The sequence below is a fragment of the Rhinatrema bivittatum genome, chromosome 1 (genome assembly GCF_901001135.1).
Source record: "Rhinatrema bivittatum chromosome 1, aRhiBiv1.1, whole genome shotgun sequence".
Lineage (NCBI taxonomy): Eukaryota > Metazoa > Chordata > Amphibia > Gymnophiona > Rhinatrematidae > Rhinatrema > Rhinatrema bivittatum.
The window spans coordinates 217,619,151-217,643,995 of NC_042615.1; the positions used below are offsets into that span (position 1 = coordinate 217,619,151).

At 45.4% G+C, this 24,845-nt stretch overlaps 1 protein-coding gene across 2 annotated transcripts in view; it reads left to right on the forward strand.

Annotated features, from left to right (window-relative positions):
* Positions 1-24,845, forward strand: part of CPZ (carboxypeptidase Z) — a 152,304-nt gene that overhangs the window by 78,488 nt on the left and 48,971 nt on the right. For both annotated transcript variants that reach the window (XM_029591839.1, XM_029591848.1), the window contains 2 exons: positions 12,448-12,644; positions 19,306-19,467. In XM_029591839.1, coding sequence (XP_029447699.1) covers positions 12,448-12,644; positions 19,306-19,467 — 359 coding nt within the window. The remainder of the gene's footprint in view (positions 1-12,447; positions 12,645-19,305; positions 19,468-24,845) is intronic.

Below are 24,845 nucleotides of genomic sequence, written 5' to 3' on the forward strand. Positions count from 1 at the left end.
TGGAGCAGGGAAGCCCGAGTCAGGTCTCTGATGTAGGTTGAAACCTGTGGAGTGGGAAGCACAGTCTCTTTATACTACAGGAGCACAGCCCTGAGGAGCGGGGAAGTGCTGGCAGTCTTTGTAGCATGAAAGTGCGACCCTGAGGAGTGGGGAAGCGCAGACAGCCGCAGAGTAGCACAAGGGCACTGCCGCGAGGAGCGGGACGGTGCTGAGAGGCCACCACAGCACGTAGGCACAACCCTGAGGAGTGGGGAAGCACTGGAGTAACTCCTGAGTGGTGAAAGTGTTCCAGGGGGCAGCCCCAAGGAGCGGGGAGCCTTGCAGAGTAGGACTTCAGGAAGCACAGGGCCAGCCCAAGGAGCGGGGGAGGCCAGGAGATAGGGTCCCCATAGAGAGCACCCACTGGCCCTCGAGGAGTGGGTACCAGACAGAGACCAAAGTCCAATGGAGTCCAATAGCGTAGCCACAGGAACACGGAGGCAGGAGCTAGTAGAGACATATGGAACTTGTTACCAAGTCAGCTAGCTGAGGGCAAAGATGGAGCTTAAGTACCTTGATCCAATGACATCATCAAGCAGGGACGCCCCTGAGGTTCCCGCCGAAGAGGCTTCAAAGGAGGGTCCGGTGGCGCGCGCGCATGCCTAGGAAGGCCCGGAGATGACGTGGGTGGTGGCGGCATCTCAGCCGCCACGAGGAGCCATGGGGAACGCGGCGGTGGAGGTTGGCCTGTGCCGCGAGCAGACCCGGGGAGGGCTGGAGAACAGTGCAGGATGTAAGTAAACGCGGTCGCAGCCGTCTGTGACCGACAGGCATAACAGAGGATCATGGTCTCTTCTTTTTTAATTTTATTTGTATTGATTTGTAAATGAATTACAAAAGAATTATTAATCCATTTAAACAAGAAAAAAAACAGCAATCCAGGACAAATCTCATAGAAACAAGCAATTTATAATAGAGAAATGTCCCTACTCAAGTCCACACATAGAAAAGGGGGAAGAAACAAGAAGCAGAAAATAAATGGATCATGGTCTCTTTTGCTCTCTTGATATAATGCCTGCACCTTTAAATTACTTCCTTATCCAGAAGGTTCAAGCAGAACTTTCCTCTGACTGAAGTTCTTAGGTCTTAGCGTCTTACACTGCCTGCTCTTCACCCCTCTCCTTCTATCTGTCTTATCCTAAGAACATAAGAACAAAAGATATGCCATACTGGGTCAGACCAAGGGTCTATCAAGCCCAGTATCTTGTTTCCAACAGTGGCCAATCCAAGTCCCAAGTATCTGGCAAGTACCAAAACATTAGATAAATCACAAGCTACTAATTACCGTGATAGCAGTTTATGGATTTTTCCTCTAAGAACGTATCCAAACCTTTTTTAAACACAGTTTACACTAACTGCTGTAAGCACATCCTCTGGCAATGAATTCCAGAGCTTAACTATGTGCTGAGTGAAAAATAATTTTCTTTGATTTGTTTGAAATGAACTACTTGCTAACTTCAAGGAGTGCCCCCGGTCCTTCTATTATCTGAGAGAGTAAATAATTGATTTATATTAACTTGTTCATGTCCTTTCATTATTGTGTAGACGTCTATCATTTCCCCCTTTAGTTATCTCTTCTCCAGACTGAACAGCCCTAACATTTTTAGCATTTCCTCATAAGACAGACATTCCATGCCCCTTATCATTTTCGTTGCCCTTCTCTGCACTTTCTCCAGTGCAGCTATATCCTTTCTGAGATGTGGTTACCAGAATTGCACATAATATTCAAGGTGCGATCTCACCATGGAGTAATACAGATGCATTATGTCATCCTCCGTTTATTTGCCATTCCCTTTCTAATAATTCCTACATTCTGTTTTGCTTTTTGATTGTCACAGCACACTGAGCCAACAATTTCAACATATTATCCACTATGACTCCTAGATCTCTTTCCTGGGTGGTAACTCCTAAGATAGAACCTAACATTGTGTAACTGCAGCAAGGGTTATTTTTCCCTATATGCATCACTTTGCACTTGTCCACGTTAAATTTCATCTGCCATTTGGGAAACCCAATCTTCCAGTCTCGCAAATTTCTCTTGCATCCGCTTGACATTAACTACTCTACATAATTTTGTGTCATCCGCAAATTTGATCATCTCACTTGTCGTACCCCTTTCCAGGATCATTTATAATATATTGAAAAGCACCGGTCCAAGGTACATATTCCTGATGCACTTCACTGTTTACCTTTTTCCCACTGTGAAAAGTGACCATTTAATCCTAACTCTCTGTTTTCCTGTCTTTTAAGCCAGCTTGCATCCACAAAAGGACATCACTTCTTATGCCATGACTTTTTAGTTTTCTTAGAAGCTTCTCATGTAGGACAATCGTTGAACATCTTCTGAAAATCCAATGCACCACATCTACCAGTTCACCTTTGTCCACATGTATATTTACCCCTTCTAAAAATATAGGAGATTTGTGAGCAAGACTTCCCTTGGGTAAATCCATGTAGGTTAGGTTGTGTGGACACATCAAAAAACCATATCTATCTAAATGTTTTGTGATTTTATTCTTTCTAACAGTTTCCTGATTTTTCCTATTACTGAAGTCAGGCTCACCAGTCTATAGTTTCCGAGGGATCACCCCTGGATCCCTTTTTAAATATAGGGGTTAAATTGGGCAACCTTTGAATTGGTTGGCACTCGTGGGGATGCGGTCACTTGCTCTGGAGGGATGTGAAGCCCTTGGATCACGGCATGGCTCAGGGAGAGCCCCCAGACATATACAGTCTGTGTCCAAGCACAGACTGGAGCTGGAACAAGGTTGGACCAGGATCCAAGAACATGGAACAACATAGAATCTGCAACAAGGCGATGCTCAGACCTCACTGGACCTACACACACAAGTGGGTCCCAGCAATGCAATGGCTGGTCTCAAGAGTAGCCCTCCAGCCAATCGGTAGCCCTTCCAGATCTGCCGCTTGGAACGACGAGTGTGTGAGGCAAATGGTGGCTGAGAGCAGGAATATGACAAAACATGGAACTGAGGAACTTGGAAGACTGAGACGAAGACTCAGGGAACTTGGAAGACTCAGATGAGGACTCGAGGAACTTAGAGGACCCAGGTTCGGATTCAGGATTCAGGCATTAGTACAGGCCTCCACTGGACCTACAGCGTACACCCGACAGTGTACTACAGCGTGCCCTACACAGCGTGCCCTACATAGCTGCCTGTGGCTGGTCGTGGATCACGCCGGAAGCGAAGCAGACTCCAGATGAGAAGATGAAGGCTTGAAGCCGGAAACTTAATGAAGATTCAGGAGAGACCTGCACTGAGGCTCATCCTACACAGTTGCCCATGGCTGGTTGCAGACCATGCTGAAGCGGAGCAGGCTCTGGCTTGAGTCTAGGGCATGAACCGAAGCAGGAACAAGGAGCTCCGAAAACCAGTAACAGGATTCAGGGATTCAGGACTCAGGATTCAAGACTCAGGATTCTGAACTTAGATTCTGGAACAGACCTCAGCATTAAAAGCAAGGGCCTTCCAGAGACTTGCACTGCAGACATGAAGACAGGCCTTGTGCCACGAAGCGCCCTACACAACCCCCCATGGGCTGGTCATGGACCATGATGGTTGCATGCCAGGAAAGGTAGACAAGAGGGAAACCTGGAAGCAGGATGAAGAGCCGGAGGCTGGAACATCAGGACCAGGACTGGAATACCAGGAACATGGACCATCAGGAACATGGAACTTCAGGAACATGGAAATTTAGGAACATGGAACTTCAGGAACATGGAACTTCAGGAACAGGCGTCGAAGGAGCTCCGATGAAGAACAAGACCAGGAACATCAAGGAAGAGCTATCTAGACACGAGAAGACCACGTAGGAAGCTTGACCGGAGAAGAAACCACAGGCAACTGTGAAGATCTGATGTCAAGGCACCAAAGAGTGAAAGCAGAGCCCTTTTACAGGGCTAGTGAAGGAACAAAATGATGACATCATCTGTTTGGGGCTGCGGGGCTTTTCCTGTCGTTGGCCCTTTAAATAAAGTGCTGAGGTGCACGCATGCGCATAGAGGAGCCCAGAGACAGGCAGGAGCAGTGTGAAAGCAGGGATGGTGGCGGCACCAAGGTTACAAAGAGGAGCATCCCAGCAGCGGCTCCATGCTACCAAGGAAAGGAGGCTGCAGCGGCTCTCCTGCTGCGGACGGTGGGCCGGTGGCTCCACCTGCGGAGAAGTAACAATGGCGTTGTCGGGCCGCAAACGTGGACAGAAGTGGTCGGGCGCCAGCCTGACCAGCTCGGCAGGCAGCACGGGAGGTGAGAGGCTGCTCACGGGATGGGTTCTGCGAGCGCATCGTATCACCAATCTTCAGGTACATCGGAGATTTTAATGATAGGTTACAAATTAATTGAAATAGGTCTGAAATTTCATTTTAGTTCTTCAGACCCCTGGGGTATATACCATTGTGATCCAGGTGATTTACTACTCTTCAGTTTGTTAATCAGGCCTACCACATCTTCCAGATTATCACAGCGATTTGGTTCAGTTGATGTGAATCATCACCCATGAAAACCTTCTCCGAATGGGTATCTCTCCAACATCCTCTTCAGTGAACACTGAAGCAAAGAAATTGTTTAATGTTTTCCGCTATGGCCTTATCTTCTCTAAGTGTCCCTTTAACCCTGATCATACAAATGTCCAACCTTCTCCCTCAGAGGCTTTCTGCTTTAGATATATTTTTTAAAGTTTTTATTGTGAGTTTTTTGCCTCTATGGCCAACTTTTTTTTCAAATTGTCTCTTAGTCTGCCTTAAGAACATAAGAAATTGCCATGCTGGGTCAGTCCAAGGGTCCATCAAGCCCAGCATCCTGTTTCGAACAGAGGCCAAACCAGGCACAAGAACCTGGCAATTACCCAAACACTAAGAAGATCCCATGCTACTGATGCAATTAATAGCAGTGGCTATTCCCTAAGTAAACTTGATAAATAGCCGTTAATGGAATTCTCCTCCAAGAACTTATCCAAACCTTTTTTGAACCCAGCTACACTAACTGCACTAACCACATCCTCTGGCAACAATTCCAGAGCTTTATTGTGCGTTGAGTGAAAAAGAATTTTCTCCAATTAGTCTTAAATGTGCTTCTTGCTAACTTCATGGAATGCCCCCTAGTCTTTCTATTATTCGAAAGTATAAAGTATAAATAACCGAGTCACATCTACTCATTCAAGACCTCTCATTATCTTAAAGACCTCTATCATATCCCCCCTCAGTCCCCTCAGCTTTATCAACATCTTACATTGAACTTGCCAATGTTTATGCCTTCTTCCAATTTTTGAATGAAGATCTTTTGGCTAAAATAGCCTCTTTCACTTCACCTTTTAACCATGCCGGTAATCATTTTGCCTTCCTTCCACCTTTCTTAATGCTTCTAGGATGGCATTTTTTAACAATGTCCATTCCTGTTACACACTTTTTACCTTTGTAGCGGCACCTTTCATTTTTTTTCTAACTATTTTTCTCATTTTATCAAAGTTTCCCTTTTGAAAGTTTAGCGCTAGAGCCGTGGATTTACTTACTGTCCCCCTTCATTAATTCAAATTTGATCATATTATGGTCACTATTGCCAAGTGGCCCCACCACCGTTATCTCTCTCAGTAAATCCTGTGCCCTACTGAGAATTAGATTTAAAATTTCTCCCTATCTCATTGGTTCCTGAACCAATTGCTCCATAAATCTGTCATTTATTCCATCTAGGTACTTTATCTCTCTAGCATGCCCTGATATTTCACTTACCCAGTCAGTACTGGGGTAATTGAAATCTCCCATTATTACTGCACTACCAATTTGTTTAGCTTCACTAATTTCTCTTAGATTTTCACTGTCTGTCTCACTAATTTGGCCAAGTGGACGGTAGTATACTCCTATCACTATACTGTTCCCCAACACTCAAGAGATTTTTACCCATAAAGATTTGATTGTGCATTTAGTCTCATGCAGGATCTTTATCCTGTTTGACTCTATGCCATCCTGGACATAAAGCGACACCCCGCCACCAAGATGCTACTCTCTGTCATTGCAATATAATTTGTACTTCGGAATAGCACTATCCCATTTGTTATCCTCTTTCCACCATGTTGCTGAGATGACAATTAAGTCTATGTCATCATTCACTGCTATAAACTCCAATTCTCTCATCTTATTTCTTAGACTTCTTGCATTATCATACAATCATTTCAAAGTGTTACGATTCGTGGGTTTTATGGAACCTTGGCCCGAGGTGAGAGTTGATACCACCTGCGGGGAGGAGCCCCACATGTCCTCACCGTCAGGAGGTGAGGTCAGCTGCAGCAGGAGATACGGTTGTAGAGAGTTAGGATGTCCTGTGTCGGGGTGGGGTAAGAGACACAGTTCGGAGGGAACCACAGTACTCAGGTGAGTTGGAGATGCAAGTACCAGAGCAGGAGCCTCCAACAGAGGAGTGCTAGGCAGACCCTGAGGAATGGGGAGTTTATGACGGGCACACGTGGGGCAGGACTCTACGTAGGCCTGTGTGTCCTTTTTCATGGTAGGCTAACAGTAAAACTGCTGGAGCGTGGAGAGAGTTCTAGACTGTCCCAGATGTCCTGCAGTCAAGGAGTCGTGAGCCCACTGAAGGATTCTCTGACATAACTGGCAAGGAACCACCATCTTTCCAGGTGGCATTGGAAACGTGGGAGACAGGATGACTATAGCTGGTCAATTATGTGCTGTGGAGTATTTGGAACATCCTCTGTGACGAAGAATCTGGAGAGAACATCGGCATGGCAATTTTTTGTTGGCAGGTCGGTAGCGCAGCAGGAAATTAAATCAGGTAAAAAAGAGGGCCCAACGGGCCTGACGATGGTTCAAGCGCTGAGCGTGATGTAAATACTCAAGGTTTTTGTGGTCAGTATACACTGTGATCTGGTGTTGGGCTCCCTTAAGCTAGAGAAGCCATTCCTCAAAGGCTAGCTTGATAGCTAGTAACTCTTTATCCCCTATCATGTAATTTTGTTCTGCTGGAGAGAAGCGTCGGTAAAAAAAGGAGCATGGGTGTAAGGTATGGGTAGTCAAGAACTGGCTGAGAACTGCCCCTACTCCTACGTCAGAGGCGTCAACCTTGACTACAAATGGACATCTAGGATCTAGATGGTGGAGACATGGCTCCTGGAGAAAGGCTGTTTTAAGATTCTGGAAGGTGGTCATGGCTTCAGGTGACCACTGAGAAGGATTAGCCCCCTTGCGAATCATGGCAGTGAGTGGTGCGGTCAGAGTGGAATAATGGTGAATAAAAGCCCAGTAGTAATTGGCAAAGCCAAGGAATCTCTGTAGTGACTTGAGGCCCATAGGTTGAGGCCACTCGCGAATACTCTTCAGTTTCTGGGGGTCCATTCTGAACCCTTGACTGGAAACCACATAGCCAAGGAAAGGAATGGTCTCCTGCTTGAAAGAACACTTTTCGAGTTTGGCACAAAGTCGGCTGTCCCGTGGGTGCTGGAGGACATGAGAGACATCCTGGTTGTGTCTTTGTAGGTCTTGGGAAAAAACTAAGATGTCGTCAAGGGACACCCCAACACATTGATATAGCATATCTCTGAAGACCTCATTCATCAGATTCTGAAAGACCGCAGGAGCGTTGCAAAGGCCAATCGGCATCACAAGGTATTCAAAGTGGCCGTCACGCATATTAAACGTGGTCTTGCATTCATCGCCTTTGCAGATATGGACCAAATTGTAAGCTCCCCTGAGGTCCAATTTGGAGAAGAATTTCGCTCCCTGAAGCCTATTGAAAAGCTCCGAAATCAAAGGCAATGGATAGCGGTCTTTTAGGGTGGTGTTGTTTAGGCCTCAGTAATTGATGCAGGGACGGAGAGAGCCGTCTTTTTCCCTACAAAGAAAAAACCAGCTCCAGCGGGAGACTTGGAGGGCCGAATGAAACCTATGGCCAGGTTCTCATGTATGTACTCCAACATGGCCTGAGTTTTGGTTAGTGATAACGGATAGATCCTACCCCGAGGAGGCTCCGTGTTGGGCAACAAGTTGATGGTGCAACACGGTAAGGTATCCGCGGCCTTCTTGGAGAACACATCAGCATATGAAGAATATTGCGGAGGAAGGCCGGGAGGAGAGAGTGACGCATTCAGCCATGGCAGGGGCAAGACGGACTCCAGACAGTTGTCATAGCAGGAGGGGCCCCAGCGAGAGAGTTGTAATGTGGTCCAGTCAAACTGCAGTGTGTTGCTGGAGCCATGGCAGTCCCAGGATGACAGGATGTATGGCTTTTTCCAGAATATGGAAGGAAATGGTCTCTATGTGCAGAGACCCTGTGCGGAGCCAAATAGGAGCCGTGGTGTGAGTAACCTCACCTGGTAATGGTTCTCCATGGATGAACGAGAGGAGTAAGGACACTGGGGAGTGGATGGTGGGGATCCAGAGGTGCTCAGTCAATTGTTTTAAAATAAAATTCCCACCAGCTCGAGTCTACCAAAGCCAGAGTGTGGAACTCCTGATTGTCCAGCGAGATGGAGATGGGTACTGTCAATGGAGGAGAAGGCGAAGTCAGGCCTAGGAGCAGTCCTCCTGCTGAACCTAGGCCTGGGAGTTTCACGGACAGACTGGATATGAGACTATGGCATGTCCGGATTTGCTGCAGTACAGGCAGAGTGGATTGCTGGCAACGACATTGTTCCTTGGGATAGAGTCTGCTCTGGCACATTTGCATTGGCTCATTCTCAGCTTTGCTCTGGGCTGCATTCAGCCTGGGTGAAGATGAATGTCGAATCTGGGCCAAGCTGGTCATAGATCTTCTGGATGCTGTAGACTCCTGTGAATGCTCTTGCAAGTGGCGGTCGATGCGACCAGCTAGGTCTATCAATGAGTCCAGGAAAGCAGGCAATTCACGAGCCGCCAACTCATCTTTGATCCGGGAACTCAGACCCTCAAGGAGGATGGACCGTAAGCAGTCTGAGTCCCAGTGAAGTTCAGATGAAAGGGTCCTGAATTCAATGACGTAGTCACTTAATGGCTGAGTGCCTTTTTGGAGATGGAGAATTGAAGAACCCGAAATGGCTCTTCTGCCAGGGTCATCGAAGATGGAGCGAAATAAAGCAAGAAACCCGAGCCAGTCTCGAATAACTGAGTCAGCATGCTCCTAGAGAGGTGACGCCCAAGCCAAGGCCTTACCATCCAGAAGGGAAAGAATGTAGGTCGTCTTGGTGATCACATCTGGGAAGTAAGCTGGTTGCAGGCAGAAGTGTATATTACATTGATTCAGGAAACTCCTGCACTTAAGAGGGTTCCCTGAAAAGCATGGAGGTGCTAGAAAGGGCATGGTGGGCCGAGGAACCGTCATAGAGATGGAACAATTGACCTTGGTAGACTTCATGGCGGCAGTTACAGTGGCGTCTAAATGAGTGCTCAAATTATCAATGGCTGCTGCCAGTGTTTCCAGGAACTTTTGTTGCTCACAGATTCTTTGCGCCAGGCCAGGAATGGCCTGTATAGCTGAGATCTCTGCCGGATCCATGCACTTGGCAATCTGCTAAGATTCATGGGTTTCGTGGACCGAGGTAAGGGTTGATACCACCTGCGGGGAGGAGCCCCACAGATCCTCACTGTCAGGAGGCCAGGTCAGCTGCAGCAGGAGATACGGTGGTAGAGAGGTAGGACGTCCTGCGTCACAGCCACGTGATCACAGGAGCTTGTAGAGAGAGTACTGTGAAGTGTCCCATGGGGTGGGGTAAGAGACACAGTTTGGAGGGAACCATAGGCGAGTTGGAGATGCAGGTACCAGAGCAGGAGCCTACGACAGAGGAATGCTAGGTAGGCCCCACTAGGTAGTGGGGAGTGCTAGGTAGTGGGGAGCCCTGCTAGGTAGTGAAGAGCACTATGTAGGCCCCGCTAGGTAGTGGGGAGCGCGAGACAGGAATTTCTGGAGGAATGCAGCGGAGACTGACCCGAGGGGCAGAGCAGCGTAGCAACAGAATCTCTGGTGTGATGACATAGGCTGACCCGAAGAGCGGGGAAGCCCGAGTCGAATCTCCGAAGTAGTGACGTAAGCCACCCTGAGGAGCTGGGCTGTGCAGGATGGAATCTCTGGTTAGAGAATGAAGGCACTGCCCCGAGGAGTGGGGAGATGCTGAGTACAGGCACTGTTGTAGAACATAGGTACTGCGCTGAGGAGCGGGGAAGCACAGGGTACAGTCACTGATGCAGAACATAGGCACTGTCTCGAGGAGCGGGAAGCGCAGGGTAAAGTCACTGTTGTAGAATGTAGGCACTGCCCCGAGGAGCAAGGGAGCACAGAGTCGGGTCTCCAAGTAGTAAGGTAGTTTGAGGGACCACCCTGAAGAGCAAGGAAGCCAGGAGGCAAGAACTCTGGAAGTCGCAGGAGCTACTCTGAGGAGCAGTGAAGCCTGGAGACAAGGTCTCCAACTGGAGCTCGAGCAGACCCCCGAGGAGCGGGTACCTGAGCCAGGGTCCAGAGCTGCAGATAGATCCATGGGTCTGAGGAGACAGGAGCAAGCACCAGGCGATGGAACTCATTGCCAAGTCAACTAGGAAAGGGTGATGCCCCTGAGGTTCCCGCCTTTGGGCCTTCAAAGAGAAGCCCGGTGGCGCGCGCATGCGCCTAGGAAGTCCCAGAGTCAACGTGGGTGGTGGCGGCGTCCCAGCTGCCATGAGGAACCTTGAGAACCCGGAGGTATGCGGCAGTAGGGGCTAGCCCCAGCCACGAGTTGACCTGGAGAGGAGAGCAGGGCAACACATGACATGAGTTGAATCGGTCACAGCTGTCTGCGACCGATGGTTATAATACAAAGTGTGTTTTTTGCTTGTATTTACATTTTGCTTTTCAGCTGACAGGAATAAATTGGAATCTTTTAGCTCAGGTGAGTTTTTAAATATAGGGACTTGTACTACTTTTCCTATTATTGGAACCTCACTCTTGGGATGCCCTAACTCTAATGCTTCATTAGTATCCTTTGAAAATCCCTCCTTCCAAACCATACGCTGCTGAGTGACTGTCGGCTTTCCCCTTTGTTCTAGTTTAAAAGCTGCTCTATCCCCTTTTTGGTTAAGGTGGCACCCATCCCTTTGGAAAGGACTCCCCATTCCCCAAAAGGTTCCCCAGTTCCTTACAAAACTGAATCCCTCTTCTTTGCACCATCGTCTCATCCACACATTGAGACTCCGGAGCTCTGCCTGCCTCTGGGAACCTGCGCGTGGAACAGGGAACATTTCAGAGAATCCTACCCTGGAGGTTCTGGATTTAAGTTTTCTACCTAAGAGTCTAAATTTGGCTTCCAGAACCTCCTTCCCACATTTTCCTATGGCATTGGTGCCCACATGTATCACGACAGCCGGCTCCTCTCCAACACTGTCTAAAATCCTATCTAGGTTACATGTGAGGTCCTCCACCTTTGCACCAGGAGGGCATGTTACCAGGCAATCCTCACACCCACCAGCCACCCAGCTGTCTACATTCCTAATAATCGAATCACCAACTATGAGGGCTGACCTAACCCTTCCCTAGGATATTTATTGTCTCTTTTCCCTTATCATTCTTTCCTCCAACTCCTTGCTTGCAGCCACAATATCAGCAAAGGCCCCATCTCCCCACAAAAGTGTGCCTGCTAGCTATATACTTTATATCTAAGGGCAATCTTCTGCCTCCATCCTTAGTAACTACAATCTTGGTCCAGCCTAAAAGAACTGAGGAAACTGGCGGACCTCCAGAGAAAGGTCCAGTTGAAAAACCTCTTGTATTGATACAATGGGTGAAAAAGACAGTAAAATGAAGCCATTTACAAGGGCAGTATTGCATATGTGTAAATTCAATTTTAGATTTGAAAAATTAGTTGTCACCTTTAGTAAACAGACCTCAAAATGGGAGACAATTTTGGTGCGCCTGCCTTAGAATATGAATAGCACAGTTGACAAATCATACTTGGCTCCAATTGAGTCAAACCATAGCTCAACCCAAGATTTGAATTAATCAATATAATTTAATGAATTGTTACAATGATTTTAGTAAATAATTTGATTTTCGGTCAGTTAAAAATACGACTTATAATATGTGCCATTCCATCAAAAGACCTTCAAGGGTTTGTGCTTTTAACAGCAGTTTTCTCTTCAATATCACTTTAGCATTGTCTATCCACCCTTATTTGACGGCATACAAATATTGGTCTGTTTCAAGATTTTCATGGTCATACCATCCCCACCCCTGCCAATGGAAGATCTAGCATGAGCAACTAACTCAGCATCAGCTTTACTCATCCAAAATCTCCTTAAACTAAAAAAATATTTTAAGAAACATGAGTGTCTTCCAGTTATGTTTGGCAATACTGTAAGGCTAACAGTTAGGTTTGATGAGGGACCTTTCTAAGGTATATATTATCCCTTTCAAGTAAATTATGTTTAAATGTATTTCTTCACAGTTAAGCCAGAATTCAGGTATATTGGAAACATGCATGGAAATGAAGTTGTCGGGAAAGAGCTGCTGATATACCTTGCTCAGTATTTGTGCTCAGAGTATCTACTTGGAAATGAAAGAATCCAAACTTTGATAAATACTACTAGAATTCATTTTCTGCCTTCAATGAACCCAGATGGGTATGATATTGCTGCTGAAGAGGTAAAGGTTTTTGTCGATTATTTCTGTTAAAGTGTTGTAATTTGTGGTAGTTTTTCAGATATGAAGGTCACACTTGTAGCTAGACACATGTACCAGGCATTGCAATAAACAATATTAGACATGATGTACTATTGCTGCCTCCCTGATAAGATGTACTTGCTTGGACCTTTCTACAACTACCAGGGCAGCCTGCAATCCTCACTAATCCCAATATTTTGAAGGCATGATGACTCTGCCACTCCCTAGAGCAAGGAATTGGGACCTGGTCCACCTAAGAATGAAAAACCAAAGCAAGGCCAACGATATTAGTCAAATTATTGAAACATAAGTAGATAATTGCACTTTAACCTGTAAACCTAAGCTTTCCTTATGAATTCCATTCATTGGGTAAGTTGCTCTTATTTGTGCCCTCTCCTCCACCACCACCTCCTGGCACCACGCTCTCCACTTTGTTATGCCATATGCTTCCTGAGTTGGTACATCATGCTATCTTTCAGGCCATATCAAATCAGTCTAAAGATGAACCCTTTTGAGGCTGCTTTTAAATCCTGATCACTTTGGTACAATAAAAACACTTCCCATATTCTCATTTGTCATGTATGTTTGGAGCAGGGGCTGTCTCTTATGTGTATCTGTCTAGTAATGCTTTAGAAATGATAAATAGTAGCAGCAGCAGTAGTAGTAGTAGTTCTATGCACTATTTCCATGTATTAATAGGACACTTTAACTATATATGAAACTGACAGACAGTATAATCTAAAACGAAATATGAAAATAGGCAAGTATTTACATGGCAGACAGAATGACCTTTCAGTTTATGTCCCATAGGTCTCAGTTATGTTCTGGTAAACACCAGCAACAAAAAAGAGGACAAATCTTCACCCCTAAATGATTAACTGTGCAAACCCTGTGGCTTTCCTTTTTATTATTAATCAGACAATCATAAAATCTGTATTAGTGTTGTGATTTGAAACTCCCATCTATGAACACAAGAGCAATCCTGTAGAGGAATTTAAAAAGCCCATGTGCACGCACACAGCTTATACAAATGAAAGTATAAGTTATTTCTCTAAAGGATTGCCACTATTAGAAGTTCAGGAGGTGTGGTGTGAGTTTTTACTCATTTGTTCTATGTAGAATGGTTATATATTTTGTGGGAAATTGTGTAACATTACACATAAGTAAGTGGGCAAATATATGCATAAGTTACACCAGTTTTTAAAGTGAACTAACATGCATAAGTCCACTTTGAAAATTATCCCAGTGAAGCTATGTGCACGGAATTATACCTGCTATTTGGTGTATGTAGTTTTGCTGCTAGAATTTGCATGCATAGAGGTAGATTTTAAAAGCCTGGCATGCGAATGAATTAAGGGATGTGTGACTAGGTCAGGCTCATGTGCACCAAGCAGATTTTAAAAGCCGCCTGGATACGTGTGTATCTCCCACAGAGCGCACATCCCCAAAGGTTTCAAAAAGGGGTGGGGCATGGGTGTTTCAGAGCACACCAAGGTCCCCTGCCGCATAACTTTACTTCTGCTATGGCTGATGTGTAAGTTAAAAAATAAAGAAAACCAGGCAGATCTGTGGGGCTTTCAGGGTTGGGGCTAACTGGGAGAATTGAAGGCTATTAAACAAGGTGGGTTTGGAGGACCTATATCTTAAATGGCAAACTGGGGAATGAACTGGTAAAACTGGGAATGGCATCAGTGCGCGCCCCTTTTAAAATCCCCTGTTTATGTGGTAGAAGTGGGATTTATGTGCACATGCATGCGCACCCTTTAAAATTTGGCGCACATGTGCCCATTGGCCAGACTATTTTATAAAATGCACGCATCCAAATGGCAGATGAAATTTAATGTGGACAAGTGCAAGGTTGCATACAGGGAAAAATAACCGTTGCTGTAGTTACACGATGTTAGGTTCCATATTAGGAGCTACCATCCAGGAAAAAGATCTAGGCCTCATAGTGGATAATACTTTAAAATTGTCGGTTCAGTGTGCTGCGGCAGTCAAAAAAGCAAACAGAATGTTGGGAATTATTAGGAAGGGAATGGTGAATAGAACGGAAAATGTCATAATGCCTCTATATCGCTCCATGGTGAGACCGCACCTTGAATACTGTGTACAATTCTGGTCACCACATCTCAAAAAAGATATAGTTGCGATGGAGAAGGTACAGAGAAGGGCAACCAAAATGATAAAGGGGATGGAACAGCTCCCCTATGAGGAAAGGCTGAAGAGGTTAGGGCTGTTCAGCTTGGAGAAGAGATGGCTGAGGGGGGATATGATAGAGGTCTTTAAGATCATGAGAGGTCTTGAACAAGTAGATGTGAATCGGTTATTTACATTTTTGAATAATAGAAGGACTAGGGGGCATTCCATGAAGTTAGCAAGTAGCACAATTAAGACTAATCAGAGAAAATTCTTTTTCACTCAACGCACAATAAAGCTCTGGAATTTGTTGCCAGAGGATGTGGTTAGTGCAATTAGTGGAGTTTGATTTAAAAAAGGTTTGGATAAGTTCTTGGAGGAGAAGTCCCTTATCTGCTATTAATCAAGTTTACTTAGGGAATAGCCACTGCTATTAATTGCATCAGTAGCATGGGATCTTCTTAGTGTTTGGTTAATTGCCAGGTTCTTGTGGCCTGGTTTGGCCTCTGTTTGAAACAGGATGCTGGGCTTGATGGACCCTTGGTCTGACCCAGCATGGCAATTTCTTATGTTCTTATGTTATAAAATGGCCGCGTCTATGGATGCAGGCTGACATATGTATACAAATATGTGTCCGCATGCCGGTTTGAAAGTTACCATCATACTGTTTAAAATTAAAAAGTATGCAGGCAAGTCCCAACCCTGCCCAGACTGCACCCCCTGGAATATATCTCCCCATGCACATAAAAGTATGCGCATACAGGGATGAATTTTCAAAGAGTTACATGCACAAAAATGAGCATATACATGATTAAGTAGCATCTGCTTGCGTAAATGCCATTTTATAAACATAAAACAAATGCACGCATTTCACGCTTATATGTACGTAAATAAAAAGGAGGCGTCTAGGGGTGTTCCAGGTTGGAGCCATCATTTACACACTCATTTGCTGTCACAGATTGTGAGTCTCTGGACTGTGGTGTTGTTGGTACTGCTCAGCACATAGAATAGCTTGTGCCCATGCCCACATTAGGCAGACAGGCTCAGGCTGGGACTGAGATGAAGGCTTCCCCTATATAAGCCTCTTCCCCAGCAGGTTGAGCCCTTGTGTCCTGAGAATATCAGGACTATGGCAATCAGGTGACATTGGATACAAGCAGAGGTCAGGACATGTGGCAATCAGACAGAATTGGGATCCGGGCTGAGGTCAGGGCAGGTGGCATTCAGGCAGAGTCAGGATTTGGGCTGAGGTCAGGCAACAAGAGATCAATCCGAGGAAGCAAGGGCAAAGAAGGGCAGAGACAAAACAGGGGCAAGGACAAGGTGGATCCACGTACTGGAAAGGACAAAGCAAAGACAGGGACTGGAACGGGAAAGGCAAGTACAAGGATTGGAACAATGAGGCCGGGACAAAGACTGGAACAGAGCAGCAAAGAAAAGATCTAGCAATGAGCACTGCACGGCAGGAGGACGTGTTGCTGAGACACCAGCACCTGTGAGCAGGAGGCTTAAATGCCAAAGTCCTGCCAACATTATCAGCTGGTGCCGCAGCCAGGTTCCCGCCGTGGGTCCTATATCTAGAGTAAAGGAGCTCACTCGCACACCCAGAAAGAGAGGCCAACTCGAAGATGGCTGCGTCTGAGCGCATCAGTGCATGCACGACCCAAGGGTGAGTGAGGCTGGCTGTAGGTGCCACCGCAGATGGCCAAATGTTACAGCTGCTATTTTAAAAGACACATTAATCCCAATTTACTCACATAATTTTATACCTGCTTATTATCTTGCATAAGAGATATCAGACAAGTTTATTGTATATTGTTGGCCTGGCGAAAGGTCTGCGTTGTTGCACTCGGGGGTGGACCCTTGGCCTGGGGCAGAGATGGAACACCTCCTGAAAGGGAACAGGAGGTAACTGCCCCCAGGGGGCGGAGCACTGGAGGAGACAGAGGCTAGGAAGAGCTTCACCACTGGAAGCCTGAGGTCCCCCCCGGGAGGAGCCCGTAGGGACCCGGACCGCTTGGACTTAGATGGGCCTCGCAGGGTTTCCTAGGAGAGTGAAAGTCCGGCGTGCCCATGGAGATAGGGGGAGCGCGATCGGGTTCAAGGATGGCAACTGGTTTGAGCAGGGAGAACCAGAACAGAGTTGGTGATGACAAGGCGAGGAACAGAGCCAGAATTTTGAGACACGGTCAGGCAGGCGAAAGGTCAATGTCCAGAGGTCAGTCCGAGAGTGGTTAGGCAAAGCAGGGGTCAGGCACCGGAGGTCAGATGAAGTCGAAGGCAGGCTGAGGTCTTGAGGCAGGCGGCAGGCAGGCAGGTCAGGAACAGACTGTGGTCTTTGAGGCAGGCGGCAGGCAGGCAGGTATGGAAAAGACTGTGGTCTTTGAGGCAGGTGGCAGGCAGGCAGGTCAGGAACAGGCAGAGATCAGTACCAGTAAGACAGGTCCGAGTAGACAGACAGACAAACACAGGAACAAGCAGGAACAGGAACTAGGATGCAGGGACGAGTCAGGAACAGAACTGGAACAGAAGGATCCTGGCTCAGTACTTGCCATATCCAGCTTAGGCTACCATCTATGTGCCTAGCACCCAGATACATTGGGCCTTTTCCCATCATCAAACAGATTGGGCCTGTGACGTACCAGCTACGCCTGCCAAGTTCTTTAGGGGTTCATAACGTCCTCCATGTATCCCTCCTCAAGCCTTTGATACTCTTGGCCCTCTCAGAAGTTGCCTCAGCCACAGGAGATTGCTTCAGAGTCAGATACCACATTTCAAGTACGAGAGGTCTTGGATGTAAGGAGATGAGATGGGAGTACCTCCTGTCCTGGGAAGGATATGGCCCGGAGGAGAACACCTGGGAGCCTGTTGCCAATATCTTGGATAAAGGTCTCATCAAGCAATTCCATGTGTCCCATTCCAGGAAGCTGAAACCCTCAGGAGGAGGGTTTAGAGGACGGGGTACTGTTACGCTTGCCGGCCGCAGTGCTCTGCGGCCGGGCCTCACTCACCTGACAACGCAGTGAAGCCTGACCCGGGCTCCCTCATGGCAGCGGGGAGTCACTGCCAACGTACCACTCCTCCTCCATGGCCCTGAGTGTTGCTGCGCTCAGGTGCCACAGACGCCGCCAGCACCGTTGCACTCCCTCTCTGAGGCAGCAGGATGCTGCTGACTCCGCTCCTGCAATGTGACTCCCTAGGCGCGCACGCGCCCCTCCTCCAGATTTAAAGGGCTTACAGTGGGAAGTGCTCCACGGCCCTCCTTGCTGACATCATTGGCTCAACAGTATTTAAGGACTTCCTGGTCACCCCTCCAGTGCCTTCGCAATAGATCTCCTCGCTCAGAGTAGTGGATTTCCACTCCTGCGTTCCTATATTCCTGTATTCCTTCATTCCTGCATTCCAGTGTTCCTACCTTCCTGCCTTCTGTGTTCCTCATCCTACTCCTTCATTCCTCGGACTGATTTTGGCTTTGACTTTGGACTGGACCTTGACAAAAAGCTACGCCACCTGCCACGACCCTTGCCTGGAACTTGACATCGAGCTACGCCGCCTGCCACGAACCTTGCCTGGAACTCGACCATGAGCTACACCGCTTGCTTCGACCGTTGACTGACCTACGGCCTTGAGCTACTGCCTACTCCTGCCTCCAACCTGTGCACTGGTTTCATCTCTTCACCCGGCCTTCCATCGCTGCAGAGGCCCCACCTAAGTCCAGCCAGCCCCGACACTTGAGGGCTCAACCTAAGGGAAACGTGGTCTGGTAGTGGTGAAGCTCCAGCTGGGCCTCTGCTTTCTCTCAGCTTTGTCTACCAATGCTGGAGACCTGTGGGGCTCCTCCCCACAGGTAGCGCCAACTCCCACTCAGTCCAAGGATCCACACAGACACATTTTTGCACATTACAACAGATATAGTGCATGCTATTGCAAGTAATGCACACTATTTCTCATTTTTACACAAAAAACTGTGTTTGCAAAGTTTTCCTCACAATAATACATCTGCCTCAAAGTATTGGGGCGTATATTCAACTGGCAGATAGCTGGATAAGTAGGACTTATCCGCTCAAGTTCAGCAGCCACTATATAGCCAGATAAGACACTTATCTGGTTATCTAGTTAGCCAGATAAAAGGTGGGCAGACAGTGGGAGGATCGGGACGGTGCTAGCGAGTCGGATAACTTATCCAGCTAAGTCGTGATTTTGGGACTTAGCTGTATATGACTGTCTAGACTTGCTATTGAGCACATCTAGGCTTATCTGGCTAAGACCCGTTTGTATACAGATATCCAGCGACATAGCCATGCCTTGAATATCCTTGTAACTTAGCTGTATAAGTGTAATCTGGTTAAGTTACTTAGCCAGCTGGCCTGTCAATATCTACCCTATTATGTCTATATACTTTAATTTTTATTGTTTTCCAGATATTTGGGTCAGTGTTTACTAGAAACGATGTCATGAATAAGAGATACCGAGCTTTCTAACTGTATTACTTATTGTACACTTACAGGGAGCTGGTTACAATGGATGGACAAATGGACGGCAAAATACACAGAATCTGGATCTGAACAGAAACTTTCCAGAACTGACAGCCGAATTCTATAGAACAAGAAAAATATACAGTGCACGTGTCGATCACATCCCCATTCCAGAATCATACTGGGATGGTAAGGTATGAAAGAGAAATATTTCATGAACTATGGAATAAACTATCCAATGACTCAAAACTTTATAGAAAAAGATTTTGGAGGAAAACTAGTAACATGTCATTCTAAAGCAGAAACCGGAGGTGAATTCACTCTTGCTAATGAAAGCTAGGCAATACCTTGTTACCCTAGTGATAAAAAAGTGAAACTTAGAGAAAACTTGGTTTTCTGACTTTCAGAAAATCTTATTTAAAATTACAGTTTCAGTTGGCCCTGGCAACTAAGATGCATGAGTCTTGTTTTGAGCTCATTACCCTGCCAGTTGCATGAGGAACAATTCCAGATGTGCTCGTTGTGTAAGGAGCAGTGATTTTCATAAGCTGTGGAAGAATATAGGAACTATTCAACTTGGTTTATGTAAGCAAATATGGCATACAGCATGGAAACCCTTAATATAGCTGTTTCAACACTAGCCTGTCATCCTTCTTTTTCTTAATAATCTTTATTGTATAAATCATTAAAGTTATTTAAGATTTATTATGGAGTGCCCCATGGACATCAGAAAATTGGAAAGCATTTTAGTTCTTTGCCTTTGAAAAAGAAAGAGTGCAGTCCTTGCAGTCCCAGCAATCTTTGTTCTTCATTACTATCAATTATTTTAATAAATAGTAAATGCACTGAAAGAAACATTTTGTCAGACAAAGAACATTCAGTTGGCTTGAATTAAACAAGATTTGCTTTTGCCTTACTTTGGGGTCAGAAAAAATAGCATGGTATGAAATGTAAAGTGTTTTTCCATTGTAAAGAAATGGAAAGTTTATTTAATGAAAAAAAAAATCCAGCTTTTGACCTTTTATGGATCTGTATGACCGACAAAAGTGGAAATAAGGTTTCAAAATGAGTAATAACCATTTATCATCAAAAACAGAATTAGGGGGTCATTTTCTAAAGAAAATATAGGTCTTAGTTCACATTTAAATGTAACTCCAATCTTTGCTTGCTTAGAGGTGAATTTTCAAAGCCATTTATGTGAGTAATACACGGTTTAATGCACATAAATTGCTGTTAAAAAATAGCCCAGGGCCCAGTAAATATAGAAGTTTGCAGGTAATCTGATTTCATGCACACTTTTGTGCGCAATGGGGAAAGGTATTCTGCAGGTGGGGAGAAAAGTTGAAACTTACAAGCATGTTTTTTTAATTTTAAAAAGTCTGCACATAAAGGCATAAACCATGTTAATATCAAATCGGTTAACAGTGGGAAAAAAAAAACTTGCGCTTTTTGGTTATTAATTTGTGTTAGGGCACAATAATAGGTAAAAGTACATTTGTTTCTTTTCCTACTGAATATATGAATGAAACTCCTACCATGTTTCAAACACAGGTACTTTCACTCTTGAATTAGTTAATATTTTGCTCACTTCTGGGTTCGTCTGGCTTTAATCTCTCTTCCCTTCACTATGTTCAACCTTAGTTCTAGAATCAGCTAAGAAACTCCAATACATTTAATCCTGTGGGCATAAATTATTCCAGGATTAATGAATCCCCCTCTCTATTACTAAAGATTTTCACATAGCATGTACCAGGGATCTCTTAAATTGGTCCCTAGTTCAACTTCTGAAAGGCAGTGGGATCAGTAGATTAAAGATAAGAGCAAGTATTCCGAAAAAATATCTATATCTGTCTACAGTATCTATCTATGTATATATGTGTGTGTGTGTGTGAATATATATATATATATATATATGTATATAAAATCACAGGGCTTAATTTGTAGACAAACAAGAAGTGGAAGTGTGGGGGAGGGTGCAGACGGATTCAGGGGTGTGGAGCCAGAATAGGCTGTGACCTGTGTGGGGGGAGGGGACCAGTTCCACATATGTAAAAATACTTTTCACCCTCCTTCGCCTCCTTATCCAGTGATCCTCCATCCCTAGCCCCTACCAGTGTTTAACCTCTAATCATTCTTCACCTATCAGTGCTCAGTAAGCACTGGCAGGTGAAGGGCAACTGGTGTTGAACACTGTTGGGGGGCTATGAATGGATGGTCACTGAGATAAAGAGCAGAAGTGTGATTAGAATGGGGCCTTTTTTGTCTACTTGTCTCCTCCTTCTACTCTCTGCCCTGGTGATTCTGGTTCTCCATCCATGTCCATCCCCCAATCCGCCATGATTCCTCCAGTAATCTTCTTCATCTCTCCCCAATGGTCCTAGAGCTCCCAAGTCTCATCTCCGATGGTCACTAATTCCTCCATCCTGGAACATAAGAACATGCCATACTGGGTCAGACCAAGGGTCCATCAAGCCCAGCATCCTGTTTCCAACAGTGGCCAATCCATGTCATAAGAACCTGGCAAGTACCCAAAAATGTTCTTCAGCATCTCCTCCTCCTCTTCTTCCTCTTCCTTGATCAGTAAGGTACAGGCCTCCTCTTTGATCCGAAATCAATTGGCTATCCTCTGCTTTGAGGGGTGGGACAGACTAGCATGCCCATCAGCTCTTCTCAGCCTCCTCAGACAGGGTGAGGGAAGGTCTGAAATTCAAAAGTGTCTCCTCAGGGAAGGAAGGGACCAGAAACATGTGCAATCCTCACTCACCCCCTCCCCATCACACATCCTCCTATATTTTTACGTCCCCTCATTTACTTTTTCCATGCCTTCTCCTATCACTTCATTCACAGACTGCCCTTACTCTTTTCTCACAGTCCCTCTAATCCCCTCACCATACAACTCATAGCCCCACCAGTCCCCTCACTCACCTGCCCTCCTCTCCATCTAATCTCCTCACTCATTGTATCCCTCCTCAACATCTCTTTATTTCCTTTCTTGCTTTTCTCCTCACTCTGCTTTCCTCTGTTCACTTCATTCTCTTCCCCATCCCCTAGTGTGATCACCAGCAGCAGAGGCAGTGGAGGCCAAGAAGCCAGCATGATAAACTACAACCTGGTCAAGAAGCTGACACACCCAGTGGTGGCAGAAGCACTGAAACTGACAGGCATTTGCCTCAGTGTCTCTTTGACCTTGGGCCATTATCCCTCAGAGCCTCTTGAGTTGTACCAGGAAATTGCACAAAAATCAAAGCTACATGACTGCTCCATCTCAGAGTAAGCAGCTCCAACACACTCTGCTTTGCTTCCTCTGGAGCCAAAAATGATGCACGCCACTATCAGCTCTGCTCCATTTCTGCAGGGGAGCTAGAACTGAATTACACCACCAGCTCTACTCTGCTGCCTCGGGTCCTGGAAAAAAGGTGGCAGAATAACATTCTGGCTTGTTCTGCCTTGATGAATTAGCACAAGTTAGAAACTTGTGAGCTGTAGTGCCAATCATCAAGATCAAGGTTGAAGTCTTCATGACTGGCACCATTGCACATAAGTTTCAAACTTGTGCTAATTCAACCTCTTTTTGTGTTTGTTCTTTCCTCTGCAGTTTCTGCTTTAGTAACACCCCTTCCCCTCCTGTTGCCTGTAGAAAGGAGGGGAGGGGCTTAACTAGGGAGCAGATTAGTTGTTATCTGCCCTGTCCCTGCCAGCTCACTCTTTCTCCTCCTCTTCCCTGCAGGCTGCCTGAAGTGGAGGAGCTGGAGAAGAGCGAGCTTGCTGCTTTGCCTTTTAAATATGAAAAGAAGTGCCAGAACTTTGTCCCAGGCCATTCCCCCACAAATTAAGCCCGATGTATGTGTGTGAATTATTTATGCAATTTCAATTTATAGTACAAAGAAAAAAAAACTTCGCACGGAAACATCATCAGAGCTAATAACATTGCAAGTTACATTTAAAATGAAGAAATATAATATAAAATAATAACCATCTTGCTCTCGTTACAATGTTCAACAAATATATGGGAGGGGGAGGGGAGGAAATATTAAGAGGAGATAAGAAATAAACAAGAAGAAAGGCAGTAACACAGTGCATTAACCCAGTCCTCCCCTCATATATAACAGACATATGCACTCAGAGCTCTGAGAGGATACTGGTTCATTTCTAGACCTTCCATCTATAAATATCCTAAGCTGCTCTGGAAAAAAACAAAACACAAAAGAGTCTGCATGTAATTTAACAACACATTTGCAGGGATATCTAAGAAGGAAGGAGGCGCCTAATGCCAAAACGTCTTGGTGCATTCCTAAAAAACCTTTCCTTCTTTCCTGCGTGGCTTTGGCTAAGTCTGGGTAGATCTGAACAGTTTCTTCCAAAAAAAATTCATTCATATGTAGGAAATCATGATTAAATAAATCGATAAACATCCTTTTTAAACATTATGAAGATCTTTTAGATCTTTTAAAAAGGATGTTTATCGATTTATATAAATTTCTTTTTAATATTTATAAGATCTTAATAATATATTTGTTGTGAGATATTTATTTGTTCAATGCTGATTGTTTATTTGTAGCCCCTGAGGCAGCGGCTAGAAAGCCGCGAAACTCGGCCTGAGTCGGGCAATTTATCTGGAACGTCTCTGCATCAATAAAGTACTTGGAAAAGATAACGGCATCTATTCCTTTTGTGTTCACCTGACGGTACCATAGATCGCCTACCTCTTTGTTTTCTTGGAAATCATGATTATACTTAAATCCTGATCATAAATAAAAGAAACTTGTAACGTGGATCTCTCAATATTTTCACAGGCAGATTGTTCCAAAAAAAGCTGTAAGATTTCCAGGAACCATAGGAATTAAAGTAACAGTTGCCTGCCCAGATCTTAATTTATAAGGGAAAAAATAGACCTTATTAAAAGAAGGAATTTGATCGGATGGAATCCGCAAAATGTCCATCAAATACTTCTGTAATGTAAATCTAGGAAGATCATCCATATTGCTCAGGAAGTTAGTCAATCTCAAATTTAAATGATGAAGTTGGTTTTCCACATTTTCCACTCTCCTGGTAAGAAAAGCCGGGTCATGTATAATTGCAGCATTAACTTCCTTAGCATCATGAATGAATTTCTCTTTCCAAGGCTTGAGTTTTCTCAGGATGATCCTGAAAACGTCTCTGAAGGTCTAAAACTAGCAATCCATTCTTTTGGAGATGACCTGAACATTTTGAGGGAAAGTCGAGAGGCTGGGCCAAATTGGCTTAAATCCCAAAGGGTTTCAAGAGTCACCACCAGAGGTTTGATAATAGGAAAAGAAAAAGAAGAAACAGGTGACTCACCCACAACAGAAATGGAGGCTAAATGCTGGCTAGGGGCAGCATCTAATTGCCCAATATTAGCTCCAGTTCAGGCCTCCATGCCAGAAACCGCAAGCAGCTCTTCAGGGGAGACAGTTTGCTGTATACTGCTCCCACTGGCAGCCCCCTCCATGCAGGCAGCCTGAATGATGTTATCACCCCGCGCCCAACTCTGATCGGTGGATTCCAGAACTAATCCTGGCAGCACTGGTTGACCATCGGCGGACTAAGGGAT